Raw genomic sequence first — 19,751 nt, forward strand, 5'->3', positions numbered from 1 at the left:
CTGCCTCAGTGTTAATGTCTGCCTTAGAAAAGCACTTTCACCTTTCTGAGACAGCTGGCTATTTTTGGTCATAAGGAACCTGCTAAGGATGCCCATGTGGCTTGGAAAGCAGAACTGACACAGATCTGAAGTCACTGGACAATCCCAGCTCCACATATTGTCTTTCACTTATTTTTCCTCCCACATACCTGGAAGGATTGACTTGAGTCTCAAGTGCTCACTCTAGTTCCAGCTCAACCAAGAACCATGTCCTTTCCATTTAAAAGGTGAGATGACAAGAGTGCACCTATTTACAAGTCCCGGGAGAGAGGAGGGGAAGGTCTAGAAAATGGAATAGGATTTCAGACCATTCTCATTTTGTCCCTGTGGTATTGCTGATATAATAAATCCAACTTCCCCCCTGCCACACACAGAAGTCAGGCAATTTCTCAGCAGATGCTACAAATTTCCCTCTATGCCAGTCCACTGTGCAACAACCTAATCTATCCTACTCAGGTTACTACTTTTTCTGCTTCATTCAATGCCCAGTTGCTTCTGAGACGAATCCAACTCTGAATACAGAATGTTTTTTCTAGTTAACATGAATGTAAGAAATCAGAGAACATTAGCCAAGCAAGACAGTTCCTCCTACTATGACTGAATATGCATTCCCAAGTGAAATACAGATAATAAATACCTACACTGTGCTTAACAGGTGCCAGCACTATCCTAAGAGCTTTCATAAATTAACTCATTTTAATCCTCACTATAATCCCCACAAAGTAGGTGCTATTGCTATTGCCATTTTATGAATGGAGAAATTGAGGCACTGGGGGGCTAAAGAACAACCTTGAAGGTTGTTCAAGATCCTATAAGTGGTACCTCTCAGAGCCATGTAAAACCTAGCAACGTGGCTCCATAGTCCATACTCTCAGCCGCTATAGTTGACAATTTTGCATCAGGCTACCTCTTCCTAAATTTGATAAATTTGTTTTAACAGGGATACATTTCAAAAACACAAAATTGAGTGAAAAATAAGATGCAAAGAGATCAGCAGAGTTAGATACCATTTATATAGATGTTTAAAACACTCAAAACCATTACATATATGTTAAGAATGTAAACACATGGACTGGAGCGACACACCAAAATCATTAAAGTTGTTACACCTGAGAAAAAAAGAATTGGAGAACAGAGCTAGGAAGGGTTCTAATAATTTTAATTGCATTACTAATATTTAACTTCTTCATTAAAAAAAAACCTGAAATAAACATGATATAAAGTCAGCAAATTTTTTCATGCTAAGTTTTAGGTGTATTGGTGTTTGTTACAGTATTCTCTGAACATTTCTGTATCTTAACCTTAAAAACAAACTACATATATTTTTTCTTCTATTCCTTCCCGTGCCTTCCCAATTCCAATGCCAGGAACTCTACTTCCAGCTGAAGTCATGGAATCCATAAGTATTGCATTTTGGAAAACAAAATCGTAATGATGACTCATCTAGGGTTAGTTAGCCTAACAGTAACTACAAATAGAGTATTTCCAGCTGAGTGTGACGAAAACAACACAACAACGAATCCACTCAACTAGAATTTGAACTGAGCACACGTACACAATGACAGCAGCCAACCATAATTGCCAGAGAAGATAACCTACAAACAAAAATATTTGGGAGAATTTATTTCTACTCAAAACATAGCAGTCTCTGCTAGAACAATGACAAAGCTGTTTAAGAATGACACACTTCAGACATCATTAATATCTTAATTAGGATCAGTTTTGCTCACCTGTTATCTCCCTTATCAAACTATGAGTTCTTTTAAAATAGGGTTCATGCAGGCATATTGCTTGGCACATGACACTGGTTGAAGAAAACATGTAAATGAAGCTGTATTTCATAATGTCATTCTTTCCCAAACCTAAAACATTCAACTCTTCAAGCAGTAGGGTGATCAATGAGGCTGGCCTTTAAAATTCCTATAACTAGATAGATACCAATCTGGAAAGTGTTCGTAATTTTTGCTCCCTAGGATAGAGATTAGAATTTTCCCTTGTCCTAGAAATTACTTTGTTTTGAGAGGGACTGCCTGGTGAGTCTTTCTAATCATACAAATCTAAGTCCATTTCCTATTCTTTGTTCTTGGAAATCCCCCCTCCCACCACCACCATTGTAACAGATGCTTCCAACGAGGTGTTAAGTATTTTGTTTAGTAATTTACATTGGGTATATTTTAAGCAGAACCAAGTCTAAGCAGACTTAAAAATTTTTCCTCTGCATTTGGCTGTCCTATTTGAAAATCCTTGTTTATCATTCTTAGAAGAATTGTCTTATTTTTCCTAAAAGTCCATGAGAACGGATCATCTCAAGAAGAGCATGCCAGACTAATCTCTTTGCAATCTACGTTGTATAACAGATAATGGAAAGGTGTAATGCTACTTGGGCCGGACCCCTCGTGTTTCTCGTCCAATATTTAAAATGAAATAACCCACACACGTAGAAATGTACAGATAACTACTGTGATTACTTTTTCTGGACCAGGAGTGGCCCGACCATGCCCTATGGTACAAGTGTCTCTCCTAAAAGACAGAGATGCTCCACCTTCAGTCATGTGGCAGTAAGAAAAGCAACTAACGTTGGAATGGGAGCAGGAATTTTCTCTGTGTAATTGGGAGTAGCGCCTAATTGCTAGAGGAAACAAAGAATATCCGTTATGCATCTAGGCTAGGAGTTAAAGGGAGAAAACCAAGAGGCTCTTCTAGGGACCACATGGCCTAAGGGCTGTAGAAGCAGTGATAGCTAATATCTATCTTAACATTTCTATTTCCTACACTGTAAATACACTTGTTTTCTGTAGGAATTCAGCAAATTATTCCAAAGACCCACAGTCTGGTTTTTCTTAAGACTGAAAGAGGAGAGTGGCAAAGTTCTTGCATCTCAGTGGTTCTGAGTGAGGAAAGTTGGTGGATACGTCAAATTAACACCAGGATAAACCTGTGGAATGTATAAATACTTGCAGTGTTTCTTAGAAATTACTTGGTGACAGAAAAACAGCAAGAAAATGAAAAATCGGCAATCTACTGAATGAGCCTAGCTATCAGGACTTGAGAAATAAAAGTGAATTTACTTTTTAGTCACAGGTTAATGAGGTCAAAAATGTTTGTTATGTAATTTATAATGTTAAATTTTAATATGATTTTTGCTTGCCTCCTGTCCTGATCCCCTGAAAAATCTAGCAACATAAGAGAGGGTTGAAAATGGATCACCACAGACTATTCAGTAGTAGTGTTACTATGCTGAATTCCAAAAAAATCAGTGATCCAAAGTCACTTAAAAGACTATCACCCAAGTTATATGTTACAGTCAAATTACTCCCCAATACCATTTTACATTCTTTTATCAATGAAAAACCAAATTGAAATGTTTTCTGAATTCTATGGATATGGTGATTGTTAGTTTTTGTTGTTGTTGTTGTTGTTGTTTGTTGTTTGTTTTAAGAGTCTCGCTCTGTCGCCCAGGCTGGAGTGCAGTGGTGTGATCTCCGCTCACTGCAAGCTCCGCCTCCTGGGTTCACGCCATTCTCCTGCCTCAGCCTCCTGAGTAGCTGGGACTACAGGCGCCACCACCACGCCCGGCTAATTTTTTTGTATTTTTAGTAGAGACGGGGTTTCTCCGAGTTAGCCAGGATGGTCTCGATCTCCTGACCTCGTAATCTGTCCACCACAGCCGGCGATTGTTAGTTTTACGGAAATAAACAGAAATCTCACAAATGCAATAGGCTATATATAGACTCCTATTGCTTTTTACCAGAATAAAGGTCTGTCTTAAACAATAAGGAAAAGCTCAACATACAGATCAAATTTTCAAATATACTCAAAGATTTAGTATTGGGCACCCTGTTTGTCATAAATTAAGAGAAGGAATAAGTTAGGTTAAACCATCCACTCACAGCATGCATTTGGTATTTTATAACACCGGGAAGGATGAGTGGCAAGAAAAAGAGGAGTAGAAAAAGTACTGACTACTTGTCCAGGATTTCACAGGTTAAGCACCTTACAGACATTAATACGTTTAATCCTGAGAACACTCCTATAAACTGAGCATTATTATTAAGCCCCATTTCATGTATGAGTCACAGGAAAACCAGGAAACTAGCCCAGTTACACAGACCGTGAGTGCCAGAGCCAGGACATAAATCCCTGCTTTGTCTACAAGACCTTTCTTCAACCTCTAGATTCTGCCTCCCACTGAATTCCCCAAATGTGTGCCCCAAGGGCTGTCTGGTGGCCTTATGGAGTTCAATCGGCTGCATACCCTATTTAGGAGCAATTTAACTCTTGGATTTCAAATACAATGTACCTAATTTTCAACCTTTGCCTTGAACTCTTATCCAGCCACCAATGACATGACCTCAGGAGGTTCTGTCATTCTTCCATCACTTCCACTTAGCATGTAAAAAACAAAAACAAACAAACATAAACTTTCCATTAAACCAACTCTCCCTCACTCAGTCTCTGCCAACGTTATCACTCAACAACTGTTTCATTTATTCTTATCCCTTCTTCAACATCGGTTTTCCTCTTCTCTAAAACCCTGAAATACTGCTTGACATGATGATTCATTTAGGCATTTAAACATAGGAATCCATAACTTACGGTGGCATGATTTACACAATAACTGGTCCTTAAAAATTGCATTAGAAATTCTAATTATCTTTCAAACGCCACTCTCCGGGATTGTGTTCTGCCCTCCCCACTTCCTTCTCACCACCACAGACTCTTCTGCTGTCTGTATGTCACCTCCCTCCATCTTCAATTATACGGCCCCAAAAACTTAGGGTACAAGAAGAAAGGAGTAATTTCAGAGACTTTTAAGTACCACATTTGTTTCTTGTGTCATGTAACAACGAAAATCTCAAAATGTGCTCTCTGCTTACTTCAATATAAGAAAGAGAAGGGAGAATCAACGTAATTGTATGCCCTTCCGCAAGGGGGAGAGATGCTCCATAGTGAAGAGCGACAGCTAGTGGTCAGTGGATGGAGTAGCACACTGCTCAATTCCTGGGGTCTTCACAGGCAAAGAGAGGGTAACACTGAAGTTGGTTCAGACCAGAGGAAGTTTTAGTTGTACTCTACCCTGTCTCTCCTTCTATGCCGTTCCTGCAAGGTTGCTTATCACCAGTGGTAGGTACTAGGGACACTCTGACACTGAAACTGTAGAGCCAATAAGTGAGGCCAATACCCCAAGTTGAATCTCTAATGAATTTTCCAAAAAGCAGAATTCATTCATGTAATCTAAAATATTTTTGTACTCCTTAAAGGTGGCAAGCACCAGGCTAAACACTAGACATAAAATTAAGGGGAGAAAAGATCTGCCACCCTTAAGGAGATACAATGGATGGATGGACAGATAGATAGATAGATAGATCATATATAGAGATATATATTGACATATATATGTCAATCTAAATGTCAAGCAAAGAAATTGGTTGAGTTGATTATCCCCCCCACATATAAGTGACTACTACACAGCCATTCAAAATACTTTTAAGAGTATTTTAACATGGAACACACTGTTGATATAATGCTAGGTTTAAAAAAGAAAAGTTTATAGAAGAATATATGGTATAATACTATTTTGTAAAACAAAATGGATATCAAATGTAAATAGTAGTTATCTAGGGTGAGAACATGAATAATTTTTATATTCTTTTTGCTTATCTGTATTTTTTTCAAATTACTAGAATGAATTTGTACTATCTTTATAATTAGAAAATGCATAAATGCACAAACATACTTTTTTTTAAAGAAATGATCAAATGTGATCACACATTGCAGTTGGGGCATCAGCATATGGGAAAAACAGGATTATCCTTCAATCACAGGATGGGAAAATGGGATAGCCTGGACATCGAAAACCAAGAAAAAGTGAGGGTACTTGTTTCTCTCTTTTTAAGTATTGGACTGCAAAACTGGACACACTGTGTCACTGTTTCACATACTCCAACATACATAAAAGCTGCAAAGCAAAGCCGTGATTCTACTTCCTCAACTAAAAACTAAAGAAGTAAAAGTTGGTTAGAGAAGCACCTCTCTAGAAAGTAAACTTTCTAGATAAAAAATAATTGGAAAAATAGTAAACTGTCTAGACTCAAATCCTATGTCACTACACAGCTCTGGAACAAAGGTCTTCCATACTCTTGAAACTCAAAAACAAAAAGATGTTTCCTCACTAAGATAAAGAGAACAAGAAATACAAAAGGTCAAAAAAATATGAAACAAGGTTTAACCCACATTGGTTATCAAATAAATGCAAAGGAATATGTTTTTCTAATACCTAATAAAGATTTAAAACACACACATATGGCATAGTGTATCATAGCACAGAAAAGGTACACAAGGCAGAAGGGGTTGAAGAACAGTATTATATGGTTGGTAGGAGTGTACATCACTAGAGGACATATCAATACCCTTAAGAGAATTTATGATTCCTCAGAGTTTAAAACAGAAATACCATTTGACCCAGTAATTACGTTATTGGGTATATACCCAAAGGAATATAAATCATTCTACCATAAAGACACATGCACGTGTATGTTCATTGCAGCACTGTTGACTTTGCAAAGACATGGAATCAACCTAAATGTCCATCAGTGGTAGACTGGATAAAGAAAATGTGGTACATTCACCATGGAGTACTATGTAGTCATAAAAAAGAACGAGATTATGTTCTTTGCAGCAACATGGATAGATCTGGAGGCCATTATCCTAAGCGAACTAACACAGAAACAGAAAACCAGATACTGCATGTTCTCACTTATAAGTGGGAGCCAAACAAAGAAGACATATAAACATTAAGAGGGGAACCAAGGACACCAGGGCCTACTTGAGAGTGGAGGGTATGGGGAGGGTGAAGATCAGAAAACTTTCTATTGGGTCCTATGCTTAGTACCTGAGTAATGAAATAACCTGTACACCAAATCCCTACGACACACAATTTACCTATATAACAAACCTGTACATGTACCCCTGAACCTAAAACAAAAGTGAAAATAATTTTAAAAAAAGAATATCTATGTCTTTGAAAGTTACACACTGTAAGAGTTAATATTTGCTATCTCACTTTCCACAGTTACTTCTTGGCCCACAAAAGAGGCACTTCTGCCTTTCCCAGAGTATTGGAAATAAGAGTCTTTACCCTTCCGTCCATTCTTCTCACTCTTTTCCAGGGAAGAGAAAACTTTCGCGCGTTTGGTGAGATCAGTGAGGGGGAAACTGAACACGTGAGGTGCAGCCTGTTGTTTCTTTCTCTGTGGATCAGCCTGGCCACAGGCTGGACACATTCTGAGCTGCTGAGTAGGCACTAATGGGTCAGGACCTCGACCTGCTTTTACAGGCAGATGTGGAGTCCAAATCTCTCTGACACTACTATTGGGGTTCAACAAAGATGAGGCGGGAATTCTCTGCAGATGAGTCCTCTCTGTAGACCCAGACCTTCCCTCTGGTGAGTTAGACATGCCAAGATTTAGTTTTGGGAGAAAGGTGCTAAGTTCCATTTTGATCATCTCCAATCTAGTATTCCAGCAATCGACTAAGAAGGTGGATAGCCATCTGTTTGACAAGTTTCTCTATTTTCTCAGTTGTCTGGAACTCAGAATGAAGGAGGGAGTTCAAAGGAAGAAAATGAAAGAAAAGTTATTACTGATATTTTCCCCCAAGCCCACAGCTCATTAAAAAAATCTAAATATCAAACGACATTGAGTACACTGATAAGTATGGTATAGACCTGTAATGTAATTTAAAATCATGTTTACGAGAATCTTTTGTAAAATGGCATATCCATTAGTATTTTTAAATACAGACAGGCTTAAAAAAAAAGAAACGAAAATGATTCACTATTCCCCACCTAGTTACACCCTTACTTATATTTAAATAAAGCCAATATGTACACATCATTAGAAACAGCACAGAAATGCAAAAAGCTAAAACGGGAAAGCCTCTTTCCCGCTGCTTCAGAAGTTTCTCTCCTCAAGTAATCATTACTAACAGCTGCTTGTAAATCCTTCCAAGCAAAAAATATAAGTTCCAATTATTTCAATATATGTACCTCTTTCCATATATAGAATAATTGTTCAGTCCCATAGAAAGGAAACAAACAACACATATTAATGTTTGTGTGATAACTTTTGTTTAAAAAATGCACATGCATAGAATGGAAGAGATTATATTGGGGTTATAGATTTATAAGAGATTTTTTTACTCTATGGAGATTTTACATTTTCAAAGTCTCGTGCTATCATCAGAAAACTGCATAATCTGAATATATATATATAATATATATATCACTAGTTTTTAATTATGAAAGAAACACATTTTAAATAAAAATTTAAATAATATAAACACATGTAAAGTAAAAAGCTAGTCTTCCCAGCTGTCAAATTCCCTAAAGGTAACTGCAGTTAATTGAAAAATCACAGAATTATAAATGTGCGAAGGAAATTTTATTTCTTATCAAGGGTAACAGCCTGCTAGGTGGCCATTCCTGCAGACTGGGAAGTGTAGCTCTGGCAAAGACCAGAGACAGGACCTTCAAAGGAGGAGGGGTTGGGCTAGGAGCTTTATGCTAAATAGGTTGGCTAAATATAGCTATTCAACAGGTTATAGGAGGAGTTATGAATATTCATGAAGGTAGTTCTGATGCATGCATACTGAACAAATATGCATGTAACATATGACCTATGTTCACTTTGGGGTGGAGGCTTAACATTAAGTGTATTACAATTGGACCCAGTGGGTCAAAAGGTAAAGCAGGGACAGGAAGGAAAGCACTCAAGTACACAGCTTCTGTAAGCCAGCCAGAGCCAGTGCATGGTCATGGTCTCTTATCAGGAGAAAGTTACTGATGTCAATCTCTTGTCCAATCAAAGCTACAGTTATCACTTGTGCAAGAGAAGTTGGGGGTCAGTTAGAATTTGGTGGAGCTGTAATTGCTCAACATTGCTTATCTCAAAGCCAGTGCCTGTTCAGCTGCTAGAGAAAAACAAATACCTTGTGGCAGTTAGAACATAGTTTATTCTTTTTTTGGTTTTTTTGTTTTGTTTTGTTTTGTTTGTTTGTTTCGTTTTGTTTTGAGACAAAGTCTCCCCCTGTAGCCCAGGCTGGATGGAGTGCAGTGGCATGAGCTTGGCTCACCGCAACCTCCGCCTCCCGTGTTCAAGTGATTCTCCTGCCTCAACCTCCAGAGTAGCTGGGATTACAGGCATGCAACACTGCAACCAGCTAATTTTTTACATTTTTAGTAGAGATGGGGTTTCACCATGCTGGTCCTGAACTCTCAACCTCAGGTAATCTGCCCGCCTCAGTCTCCCAAAGTGCTTGGATTACAGGCATGAGCCACCGTGCCTGGCCAACATAGTTTATTCTTTCAGTGTAGGGGTGCATAACTTAACCCCTGCCTGGGATGACCTCAGATTCTATTTACAATTTGCTAATTTACGGCCACAAAGAATCTGTTCTGTCAGCCTTATGATCTCCATTTTAACATTAATGCTGGTCAGTGGTGTCCAAACTGCAAAACAGAGGGGATATAACAGGGCAAATCTGACCTCCCATCTAGTCACGGCCATGAACTCAGTGTTTAAGGCTTTTAAGGCTTTTCTGGGGTGAGCCTCTTGGCTGAGACAGGGTTCATTCAATCAGTTAAGGGGCTTAGCCTTTAGTTGTAGTTTATACTGCCATTAGCAATTTTTAATGCATTTGACCAAATACACACACACACACACACACACACACACACAGACATTTTAAATAGATATAAACATATTTAAAATTTATACATTTTTTCAGGATAAAATAATGTACAAAGACCTAAATCTTCACCTGGGGAAGTCCCGGTTTCCTAATTTGTCTTACATAACTGTAAGGAGGAATGCTATCTTACTTTATTTCACAATAAGGTTTGCAAGCCCAAAGATCAAAGGTAATGATTGATGTTCTCCATATTCCATACCGTGGCAGTTTTAGAAAATGCAACCCCAACTTTTCACTCTCCTTTTCACCACTTTCAAGTAATCCCCAGGCTGCTTGTGACCAGAAGACTGTCACCAGGCTGAAAGGGCTATTACTGCCCAGAATTCCTGATCTCAATTAATCTTCTGGCCTCAGCCTTTGAGGAACTGGAACCACAGGCACGTCTACTATCTCTAGTCAATGACTTATTTGCAGAATGGTGGAATGAGTTGGGGTAAAAGGATCATCATCATCATCATTTTGAGAATGGCTTCATAATGACTGTAACTCTGTATCCACCCACAAGTTCCTTAGGGCCAAGGTCAGATGCTGAACCAAGATGGCGATTCACTGGTTCTCAAGTTTCTTCAAGTTAAGCAAATAATTAGTGCCTTAGAAAAATGATCCAGCTAGCAACAACCCCTCTCCCCTCAAAAAAACAGATTCATTTTGTGTCACTAAGTTTTATTTAAAGACCATGCAATCGCATCCCAGCTGGCTTCATTGAAGTAACAACGTGGGCAATCAGTGACACCAACTGCAATGCTATCGTTTCTATAAACAGTAATGAGTGGAGGGGGTAGGTCGGTACTAGAAGCTTATGTATAAACAAGAAAGATCATTTCAGAAAGAGAGATTGTCTCAAAAAGAGTCACAGTATCTTTCTGATAGGCACCCTATGAAATGCAAATGCCCCACATTTAATGGCATCAGAAGAAATGTTCAAACATGACATTCATAATATTGTGCAGTGAAAATTACATGGCATAAAGATAACAATTGCATACACTAAATTAGACAAAGAAAAAGAATTCCATTGTTTTAAGATACTCCATAGAAATTGAGAGAACAGATCTAGAAGTACTCACTGGATGTCCCTTTACAACTCTGGTACTACGGAATAGAACTTGCACCTTTCTAAGAAGCTGATTTCTAATATATCTGGCTGTAAATAAACGGATTTACGTTGAAGCAAGAGCAGGGAAAAGATATCACGTAGGTAACTTTGCAGGATATCTGAATATGGACAAAGCTAAGTAGACTTCAATTGAGTTGTAGGGTAATTGCCTTTTGTAAAAAATTGCTTCTTTTTATATCTTTATCTTAGTTTTATTCAAACACATTTTTCCAGTAAAATATATGGAGATACTACTCATTTCCATTAAAGCTCTCATCTGTCATACCCCAGCACTTCCTTGTGAACTCCTAAATGCTTTTCAAGCTCAGGGAGATTATCGCGAATCTTAGACTGAATTAATTATTCCTTCCTTGAGGTGATTCTTACCATTAAACATTAAATCAAATAAGGGTTCTTGAACTGAAACAAACTGAGACTCCTAATTACTTCATTTTGGCACTTTGGCCTTGTTTGATACCTTTAGCTTATAGGTATAGATCTCTCTGCTGAGTCTCTATTGCCTAAAACAGAAGCTAGATACAATCAATCCTGAAGGATTTTTTTGCTAAATTGGAAAATGGCAATCTCTGAAGCAAGAGACATATTTCTCTAACTTTCTACTCTCGGATGGAGAGGGAAAGAAAGAAGGGAGGGCTGGCTATTTGGACGGTGAATTGGCATGGTGCAAGTACCCTAGGCTTCAGAAAAAGTCTGCGTTCCCTTCTCTCTTCTTCTGTGCTTAACACAGAGCCAGGCAAACGGATTGCTGGCCCATAACCCAGATGGGAGCATTGAGCCTATCCTTTCACCATAAACTACTTCACTGATACTCTTTCCAATGCACACAACTCTTTGTTTATAAGTTGAGAGAAGAAAAGGAGCATTTATTTGCAGTTTCCATTGCCTGGCAGAACTGCAGCAGTGATGAAAGCTACCACATTGTCACTGCTTTCCAGGCAATGGAGATAACGTGATTGTGAGCAGCAAAAGGTAATTTCCACATTTTACAGTAAGTAGAAAGGAATGACTGAGTTTTTCAGAGTCTTGCAATTAAATTACAGTCTTACAATTAAATTACAATTAAATTGTTAAATACAATTACAATTAAATTACTTTGAAAGAATAATCTCAAAGTTCTTGAAAAACATCAGCGGGGATTAATTACGCCTTTGGAAAAGAGATCAATATCATTGAAGGACTAAGGCACCAACTAGCCTCAGGACACACACTAGCTAGAACTGTAATAACAAAACCTCATAATTTGGTATGCTAAGCTAATTATCAAAAGACTACAAACAGAAATCAATACATCTATTTATTAGATACTACACATGGTATCATAGAGAAATTAGAGCATTTTAACTAAAAAGAGTCTGCAACACAGATCAGTAACTCTCCATTAAATCTTATTATTTAAGCTGCACTGCCTTATCATATCAACCAAGGCAAGCTAGATAATACACTAACTTAAACATTGAAGTTACTCACAAAAAGAGGTTTTAACTTTTCATTTGCATTAAATGTCCATCATGGGTCATATGGCAGGGCTCTTCATCACAGATACTCAGGCACACAGGCTAAGGGTATACACTGGCTTGAACATCAGCAGCAGCAAAAAACCTCAGGTGAGTTGTGCTCAGGCTATGAAAGCTTTCAGTATGTCACTTCTGCTCACATTTCATTTGCCTGAGCAAGTCATACAGCCACACCTAACTTCCAATGAATGGGATAATGCCATCCAACAATATGCTCAGCAGGAGGATCCAAAATACTGGGTGAAAAGTGCTAATGACAACTCAACAATGAGAAATGAACAGCCTCATTTAAAACTGGTCAAAAGACATTAAGAGACACCTCGCCAGAGAAAATACACAGATGGTAAGCAAGGACATGAAAAGATATTCAATATCATATGCCATCAGGGAATTGCAAATTGTGTCAATAATGAGAACTTACTCCACACTTATTAGAATGCCCAAAATCCAAAACATTGACAACACTGACAAGTATGTGGAGCACCAGGAACCTGCATTCATTGCTGGTGGGACAGCCAAATGGTACAGCAACTTTGAAAGACAGTTTGACACTGTCTTACCAAACTAAACACTGTTACTATACAATCCAATAGCTGTGCTCCTTGATATTTACCCAAACAGGCTGAAAACTTATGTTCACAGAAAAACATGTACATGGATGTTTATAGCAACATTATTCTTCATCATTTCCAAGTCTTGCAGCAGCCGAGATGTTCTGTAGTAGGTGAATGGATAAATAAATTGTGGCACATCCAAGTAATGGAATATTATGCAGTGCTAAAAAGAAATAAGCTATTACACCACGAGAAGACCTGGAGGAAACTTAAATTCATATTACTAAGTGAAAGAAGTCAATATAAAAAGGCTATACACTATCTTATTCCAACTATATGGCATTCTAGAAAATAGAATGCCAAATCACTAAACTATAGTGATAGTAAAAAGACCACAGGTTTTCAGGGGTTAGGAAAGACAGAGTTTGGGGTATGTGTTTTCTTGTAGGATCGTTGAGCTATTTTTGCCTAGAGTGTTTCAATTCCATATCAAGGCCACTTGATGTGATTGTTTAGCTCAGTCTCCAGGTATCTGATAATCCTTCAGGCTACCAGGCTGAGAAGCCCCTGAGTAAATAACACAGAAGAGTCATGACTATACACAGAAGGAGGTTGATTTTCTGGGATAGCCCAAGTGATAACAGAGGCAAGCAAGGAAGCAATTGTGTGTACACACACACACACACACACACACCTGCCACTACTACTACTACTACTACTGTAGGGACCTACTGCCAAAAATGCTGCCCTTCTGTTTCACGTTGAGGCCTAACCCAGCTTTCTCAGGAGCCTGGTTAAGACAGGAATTCCTCTTCTACAACATTATAATGGTCTTTCCTGCTGAGGTGATGAGAAACCTGCAATCTTAGCAACACTCGGATGGATTGCTTCCACTTTTCCCCCGACTACATTTTGAGAGGACTGGGAACAGGCATTAGCTATTGTTTTAATTGCTACTCTTCTGTGAGCCTTTTTCTTTGTAAAGGTTCTATTTCTAGAGAAAGATGCACTTGCTTTACTTTCCCTTTGAACTAAATACTTAATATTTTATCAGATTAATACAAGTGCCATTTAACCTGAGCAATATTGTTTAGCATCTTAAACTTCATATCTTTCATTTAATGGATGAGCTCTACATGCTTAAAACAATTTCATTTTGAGAAATGGAGAAATAAAAAGGATCATAAGGGACCTAGAATTTAGCCTGAAACAATCCATTCAACCTTGTCTAAGACTGTCTTCCATTTGATAGCTTATGCCCATCCTACTGCAGTACCAAGGACTTAGAAACTAATATGATGGATAAACTAGACAAGACATTCATATCTGATAACATAGAGGAAAGACAGGAGCAATAACATGTTTTAATGATACTAAAAAGCTCAAAATAAATGATTAGTTTGTATTTTCTTAGTACCATTCATTTAATAAATAAAATATCAAAATGCTTATAATTCCAACTATTCAGCAATCTGTTAGGAGAATCTTTTAATCTATTGTAACAAATTATATCACTTCCCTTCTGTGGGCCTCACCTCCCTCAACTGTAAAATAATGGAGAAGCAGCAGCTGGTATAAAACTTTGTTATCCATGCCGACATTGTTTAAATATTACTTAAGTTCTCCATAAGTTAGTTTTAAAAATTGGAGTTGTTCATTTGAGCTCTATTTTTATACATTTGCTCCATGAAAAAAACAATTTGATATCATTACCTCAATTTGCATATGCACACTGGGCATGGCAATATTACATGAAAAATTGCTGTGAGGTCATGCTAATGGCACAGGCCATATGAAAAAAAAATCTCTTTAAAATAGAACACAATAATAAAAGACCTAACATATACTAAGCATATGGTATATAATAGGCTATAATAGGTATATATATAATTTATAGTTGTATATATAATAGGTATATAATATAAAGTTCTTAGAACAGTGCCTGGCATACCATGAGAGCTCGACTAAATCTTTAGCTGCTATTGATTCATTTAATGTTTACTACAATCTATTAGGTAGGTACCATTATTATAGTAATTTACATTTATGCACTAATTCGGAAACAGCAAGGCCATGTTAATTACACAAGATCATAAGTTTAAAAGAGTCACAATTTTCTAAAAGGTAATTTGTTCCAAGAAACAGTCTCCTGATACATAACCATATATTACCTCTGCCTGTGGAAAGGGTGGGAAGGAAACTTCACTACTTGGAACTAAATACCGTTTTACAAGAATTTCTCTACCCCACTAAGTAAAATTGCATATATAAATAAAACACAAGTTTCCATAGAATCACTGTTAAACCTAGGGTATAGTCAAATATGTATTTTAAAAAACAGGCTATGTCTATCATTTTCACTGTTGAAAGATAAAAATAATGAGTTTCAAAGATGGGTAGTGACTTATTGAGACTGTTACAACTAAATCGGTCCCATACTTGCAACAAACTATGCTGTCCAATCACATAAGTTAACCCTTCTATTTGGCTCTATCGCTATTTGGGAAACTGACTCTGCAGGTAAATTGAATATCTTTCCTAATTTGACATGAGAGACTGCCCTGTCTTCATTACATACCCTACACAGTTTTAAAATTTTCACTCCTAAGAGACACATATCCAAGTTATAATCTATTCATATTATATTTACTGTCGACCAGGAAAAATGAAATGATAACACACATCTGTACTGGCTTCTTGAAATATGTATATCAAAACACGAAACTTTAACATAAAGACACTTCGTTTAGAATATAGTGGTATGATGCCTTTCAGTACTTACAAATATAATGTAAAAAAGAATGTATAAATAATCTTCTGAACTACATGGAAGTAAAAATGAGATCTTGTTGCTGATTTCATTTTGAAAGTGTGTTCAGCAATTTCATAAATTAGCTCTTCTTAAGTAGTTTTCTATTTAATTATAATTAGTTCCTTTTAAGTAGTTTTATATTTCATTTATACTGATGAGTAACCACAAAGTCAAAGATCTAAAAGAATGAATGAAACCTACATATATTCTAATCTTTCCAAATATAATTTTCATAGCTCGAGAACAGAGTGAAAATAGGTGCCATAACCAAATGAATCAGACTCTCCAAAATAACATATGGAGTTTTAAACACGAAATCTTGTATAATGTTGTTAAATTTTTGAAAAGTAAAGTTATTTGGAATTCATGGATCAAAAACGTATATTTTTTGGCAAAAAGGCACTTGTTTGGATGTATTAGGGTGTCATTGTTCTCTCCCCACACTCCACTCCCAGTTTGTAAAAGGAAAATCAAAAGACACAGAAACTGAATTCGCACTTGCAAAATTAATAGACACATCACTTTAAAGATAACTTATACAAACCTTTTAAAGAACCTTAAACAATTAGAGATAGACAATGGAGGAAACGTGGTGAAACGGCACACCATTTTGCAAGACTTCAGCAGAAAAGAGTCACACTTATTTGATATTAGTTTGGTGGGTTTTTTGTTTTGTTTTGTTTTTTTTCAGTAAGTTTTTAATGGCCTTTCTCAATATCTCGGTTCATTCAAAGGGTCTGATTTTCATTCTTTTCCTCCCTGGAGTCTTTCCCGGGGGACCGGGTTGAAGCCCAAGACTAACGGGGACCCTCATGCTTCAGCGCCAAGGACAGAAATCGCTCAATCTCCAGGGCAAACGTACCCCTAACCACCGCCAGATGTCTACTTTTCAGACAAAGCAAGAAAAAGAAAAGATACCTGCCTTGCCAGCCATCTGTTTAAAAGTCCCCTCTCCTGTGGAACGCACGAGCAACTTTTTGGAGACACTGAACAACTCCAAGCCGCGCGCCGCCCTCACAAATGGCAAGGAGGGGTCCGCGAGAAGGTGGGAACGCAGGTCACAGCCAGCAGCGCTCGGAGAGAGACCCGCAGGTTTCAGCCCAGGCGCGCCGGGCGAAAGCTAACGCGCTCCCCCTACAACGCGTCGATGACTTCAGGGATTTAAAAGAAAAAAAAAATACCCACAGACAGAACCAGCGGAGGGGCCCCAGTCGGGAAACGCCTTCCCTCCGACACAAGCAGCGCCGAATCAAGCAGAGGAGGACGGCGGAGAGGGCCCCGGGAGAAGGGAGGGGGGCATTCTGCAGTGTTTTGGGGCTGGGGAAAGAACATGTTCTCACCACTTGGGCTGTCGCTGGACCTCAGGCTCCTTCCACAGAGACACTGCAGCATATGCACTCCTTTCTTCAGAGAAAGCTCAAGGATCTTCATGGAGAAGCGCGTGTGTGGGGTTGGTCAACTCCCCGCCCACCTGCGCTAGTCGTCCAACCAACAGGCGGCCTGTCTTCGGCAGCCGGGTCCCGAGTCCATCGCGCGCGCCCAGGTGGAGGGGAGTTTGCACATGGAGCGGGAGGGCGCCCGGGCGCCGGCAGGGGGCGAGCCGGTACGAGGAAGTGCCGCTCCGCCGGGGGCAGCCCTCCGAGAGCCAGAGGCGCCGCCACCCCTCGGGGGGCTCGAACGCGGCCCCTTGAGACCTTCCGGAGGCGGCGGCTGGTCTGAGGACGACGCGGAGGACGTCACTGCGGGTCGGTGCTTCCTTACAGGTGCCTTCTGGACCGGGGGCCGTGGCACCTCCCCTGCTCCTGCCCTCGGCGCCAGACCCTGTGCGCTGGGAGCCTACCTCGGTGTCCTAGCCGTCCCGGGCTCGGGGCGCTGAGAGGGCTGCGCGGCTTCGAGCCCGGAAGGCAGCGGTCCCGCGAGCTCCGCGCGGCCCAGGGCGACTCCGGCTTGGGAATCCGGCGGAAGGGAAGCACCGCAGGGAGGGCTGGACCCTGGAGGCTGCAGAGCGTCAGAAGCGACTCTAGGGAACTAGGGGGTGGGGTAGGGAGGCGGGGACGTGGAAGAAAGAAAGCTCTTGGGTGCTGGCTGTGAAAAGTCAGGTGTGCGTAGGCGTGGACAGAGTGCCGATGTGGGAGTCTGGACACCTGGGTTTTCTGGTCGGGGCTCTGTGTCCTTGGGTAAGTCACTTACCACCCTGGGCGGCTCCCCGTCAATCTGGGTGGGGAAGAGGGTGTGACATAGAGGATTGGCAGCGGCGTGCTTGTTTGTCCCCGTGCCTTTCAGGCTCTTGGAAAAGCTTAGCATAGGTGCAGTGGGAAGTGGGGCTAGAAGGGACAGAGGGAGAGGAGGCAGGTGAGGCGGGAAATCTGAAGACAAAAGAGCGCTTCGCTTTGGCGCCAGTATTCTGGCAGGCTCTGCCTCTGCCAGCCCGCCAAGATGACCGAACAGCTTCTCCATGAGTTTAAAGATCTCGACTTTTTTTTTTCCCAGCAGCCCCCTTGACTTTTTTTTTTTTTTGGTTTCTTTTCATGATTCCAACAATGCCCTTTTGGAAGTGCAGTGAGTAAGCATGGGAAGAATGCTGTCGAAGTGACAGGAAGTCACCCTATGTGGAATCTCAGGGCAAGAGGGGACCTTAGGGGACACTTAGCAATACAGCAAGTGGTTAAGAGCACAGACACTAGAGACAAGCAGGCTAAGTTCAAATTCCTACTAGGTGTGTGACCTTGAACAAATTACTTAACCTCTCTGTCCCTCAATTTTCTCATCTTTAAAAGAAAGTTAAAGATAGCATCTGTCTCATACACCCCCTGAGAGTTAAGAAAACACTTGTTATAAAGTAAGTGCTAAAATAGTGTTTGCGATTATTATTATTTAGACCCCACCTCTAGGGTTGTGAATCATTTTCACTTTCCAATGAATGCCAGTGTTCATACCAGTGAATTTCTGCTGGAATAGTCCAGCTGGCAGAGAACTCAGCAGCTCCCTAGGTAATTCATTGCACGAAAACTGTTAGGTTTTCCCTGAGGTTGAGCCAACAACTGACTTCACCTTTGTTCCACCCATTGTCTCAGGGCTGCCTAGCACTAACTGGTTAGCTCTTCCCTGCAAGGGAGTAAAAATGGTTTGCATCACACCTTTCGCGGTTCCACTGATGTTCCCTAACACTTGAAATGACGTTTGAAGTTGCCTGGAAGAAGTCTCTTCCTGTTTCCTCTCAGAGGTGATGGAAAAAAAACCAGAACATCTGGAGGGCGGCTTGAGCTTACAGCCACCACTGGGTTCACACCCTCTTAGCTCCTCTCAAAGCTCAAGCTCCAGGAAAGGTCATTTGGGGTGATTCCAAGATTCAAGAAGATATGCCTAGGCCTTTCTTCCTAGTCGCCTCTTAGTCCTGTTCAGTGGTATCACAAGCTCTTTAAGCTCCAAGGTCCTTGAAGATCTTGCTAAAGACCTCTGCACTGACATCACCGAAGAAGTTATGCAGCCCCAGGGCAACCTGAGCCATGGCCTTCATCTTTCCTGTCTCTGAGAATTAGTGAGAAACTTGGCTCATCTGGGATTCTACCCATAGAAATTCCCCACAGAGGGAGAGACAATTAGCAAAAGGAAAACATCTAAAAATAGTCCTTTGTGCTGCAGCGGAACCCAGTTTTCCAGTAGAGCTCTCCTATTCTGGAACCCAATGCCTAGAGCTATTTCCTTACTTTGAGGAAAGTGCTATTCCTGGAAAAATAGCAAATGAACAGGACAATGCCGTCAGCCTCCCGAGTAGCTGGGACGTGAGCAGGCGCCGCCACCACGCCCAGCTAATTTTTTGTATTTTTAGTAGAGACGGGGTTTCACCTGCTGTTAGCCAGGATGGTCTCGATCTGCTGACCTCGTGATCCGCCCGTCTCGGCCTCCTGGCAAAGTTGCTGGCAAGAATTACAGGCTTGAGCCACCGCGCCCATGCTCAATGTGCA

General features: G+C 40.1%; 1 protein-coding gene and 1 long non-coding RNA gene across 3 annotated transcripts in view; one reads left to right on the top strand and one right to left on the bottom strand.

The window, feature by feature from the left end:
• FGF12 (fibroblast growth factor 12) overlaps positions 1–19,751 on the bottom strand; it is a 582,680-nt gene that overhangs the window by 356,093 nt on the left and 206,836 nt on the right. Inside the window, exon 1 of one of the 2 annotated variants that reach the window (XM_017956078.3) lies at positions 17,127–17,361. The exons of the other annotated variant lie outside the window; for it this stretch is intronic. Coding sequence (XP_017811567.1) covers positions 17,127–17,217 — 91 coding nt within the window. The 5' untranslated portion in view covers positions 17,218–17,361. Of the gene's footprint in view, positions 1–17,126; positions 17,362–19,751 lie in introns of those variants that run through there. 2 annotated transcript variants of the gene reach the window in all.
• LOC116273666 overlaps positions 17,368–19,751 on the top strand; it is a 61,394-nt gene continuing 59,010 nt past the window's right edge. Inside the window, exon 1 of the long non-coding RNA XR_004181988.1 lies at positions 17,368–17,531. This is a non-coding gene — a long non-coding RNA (uncharacterized LOC116273666). The remainder of the gene's footprint in view (positions 17,532–19,751) is intronic.

This window comes from Papio anubis, chromosome 2, assembly GCF_008728515.1.
Source record: "Papio anubis isolate 15944 chromosome 2, Panubis1.0, whole genome shotgun sequence".
In the NCBI taxonomy this organism is placed as follows: domain Eukaryota; kingdom Metazoa; phylum Chordata; class Mammalia; order Primates; family Cercopithecidae; genus Papio; species Papio anubis.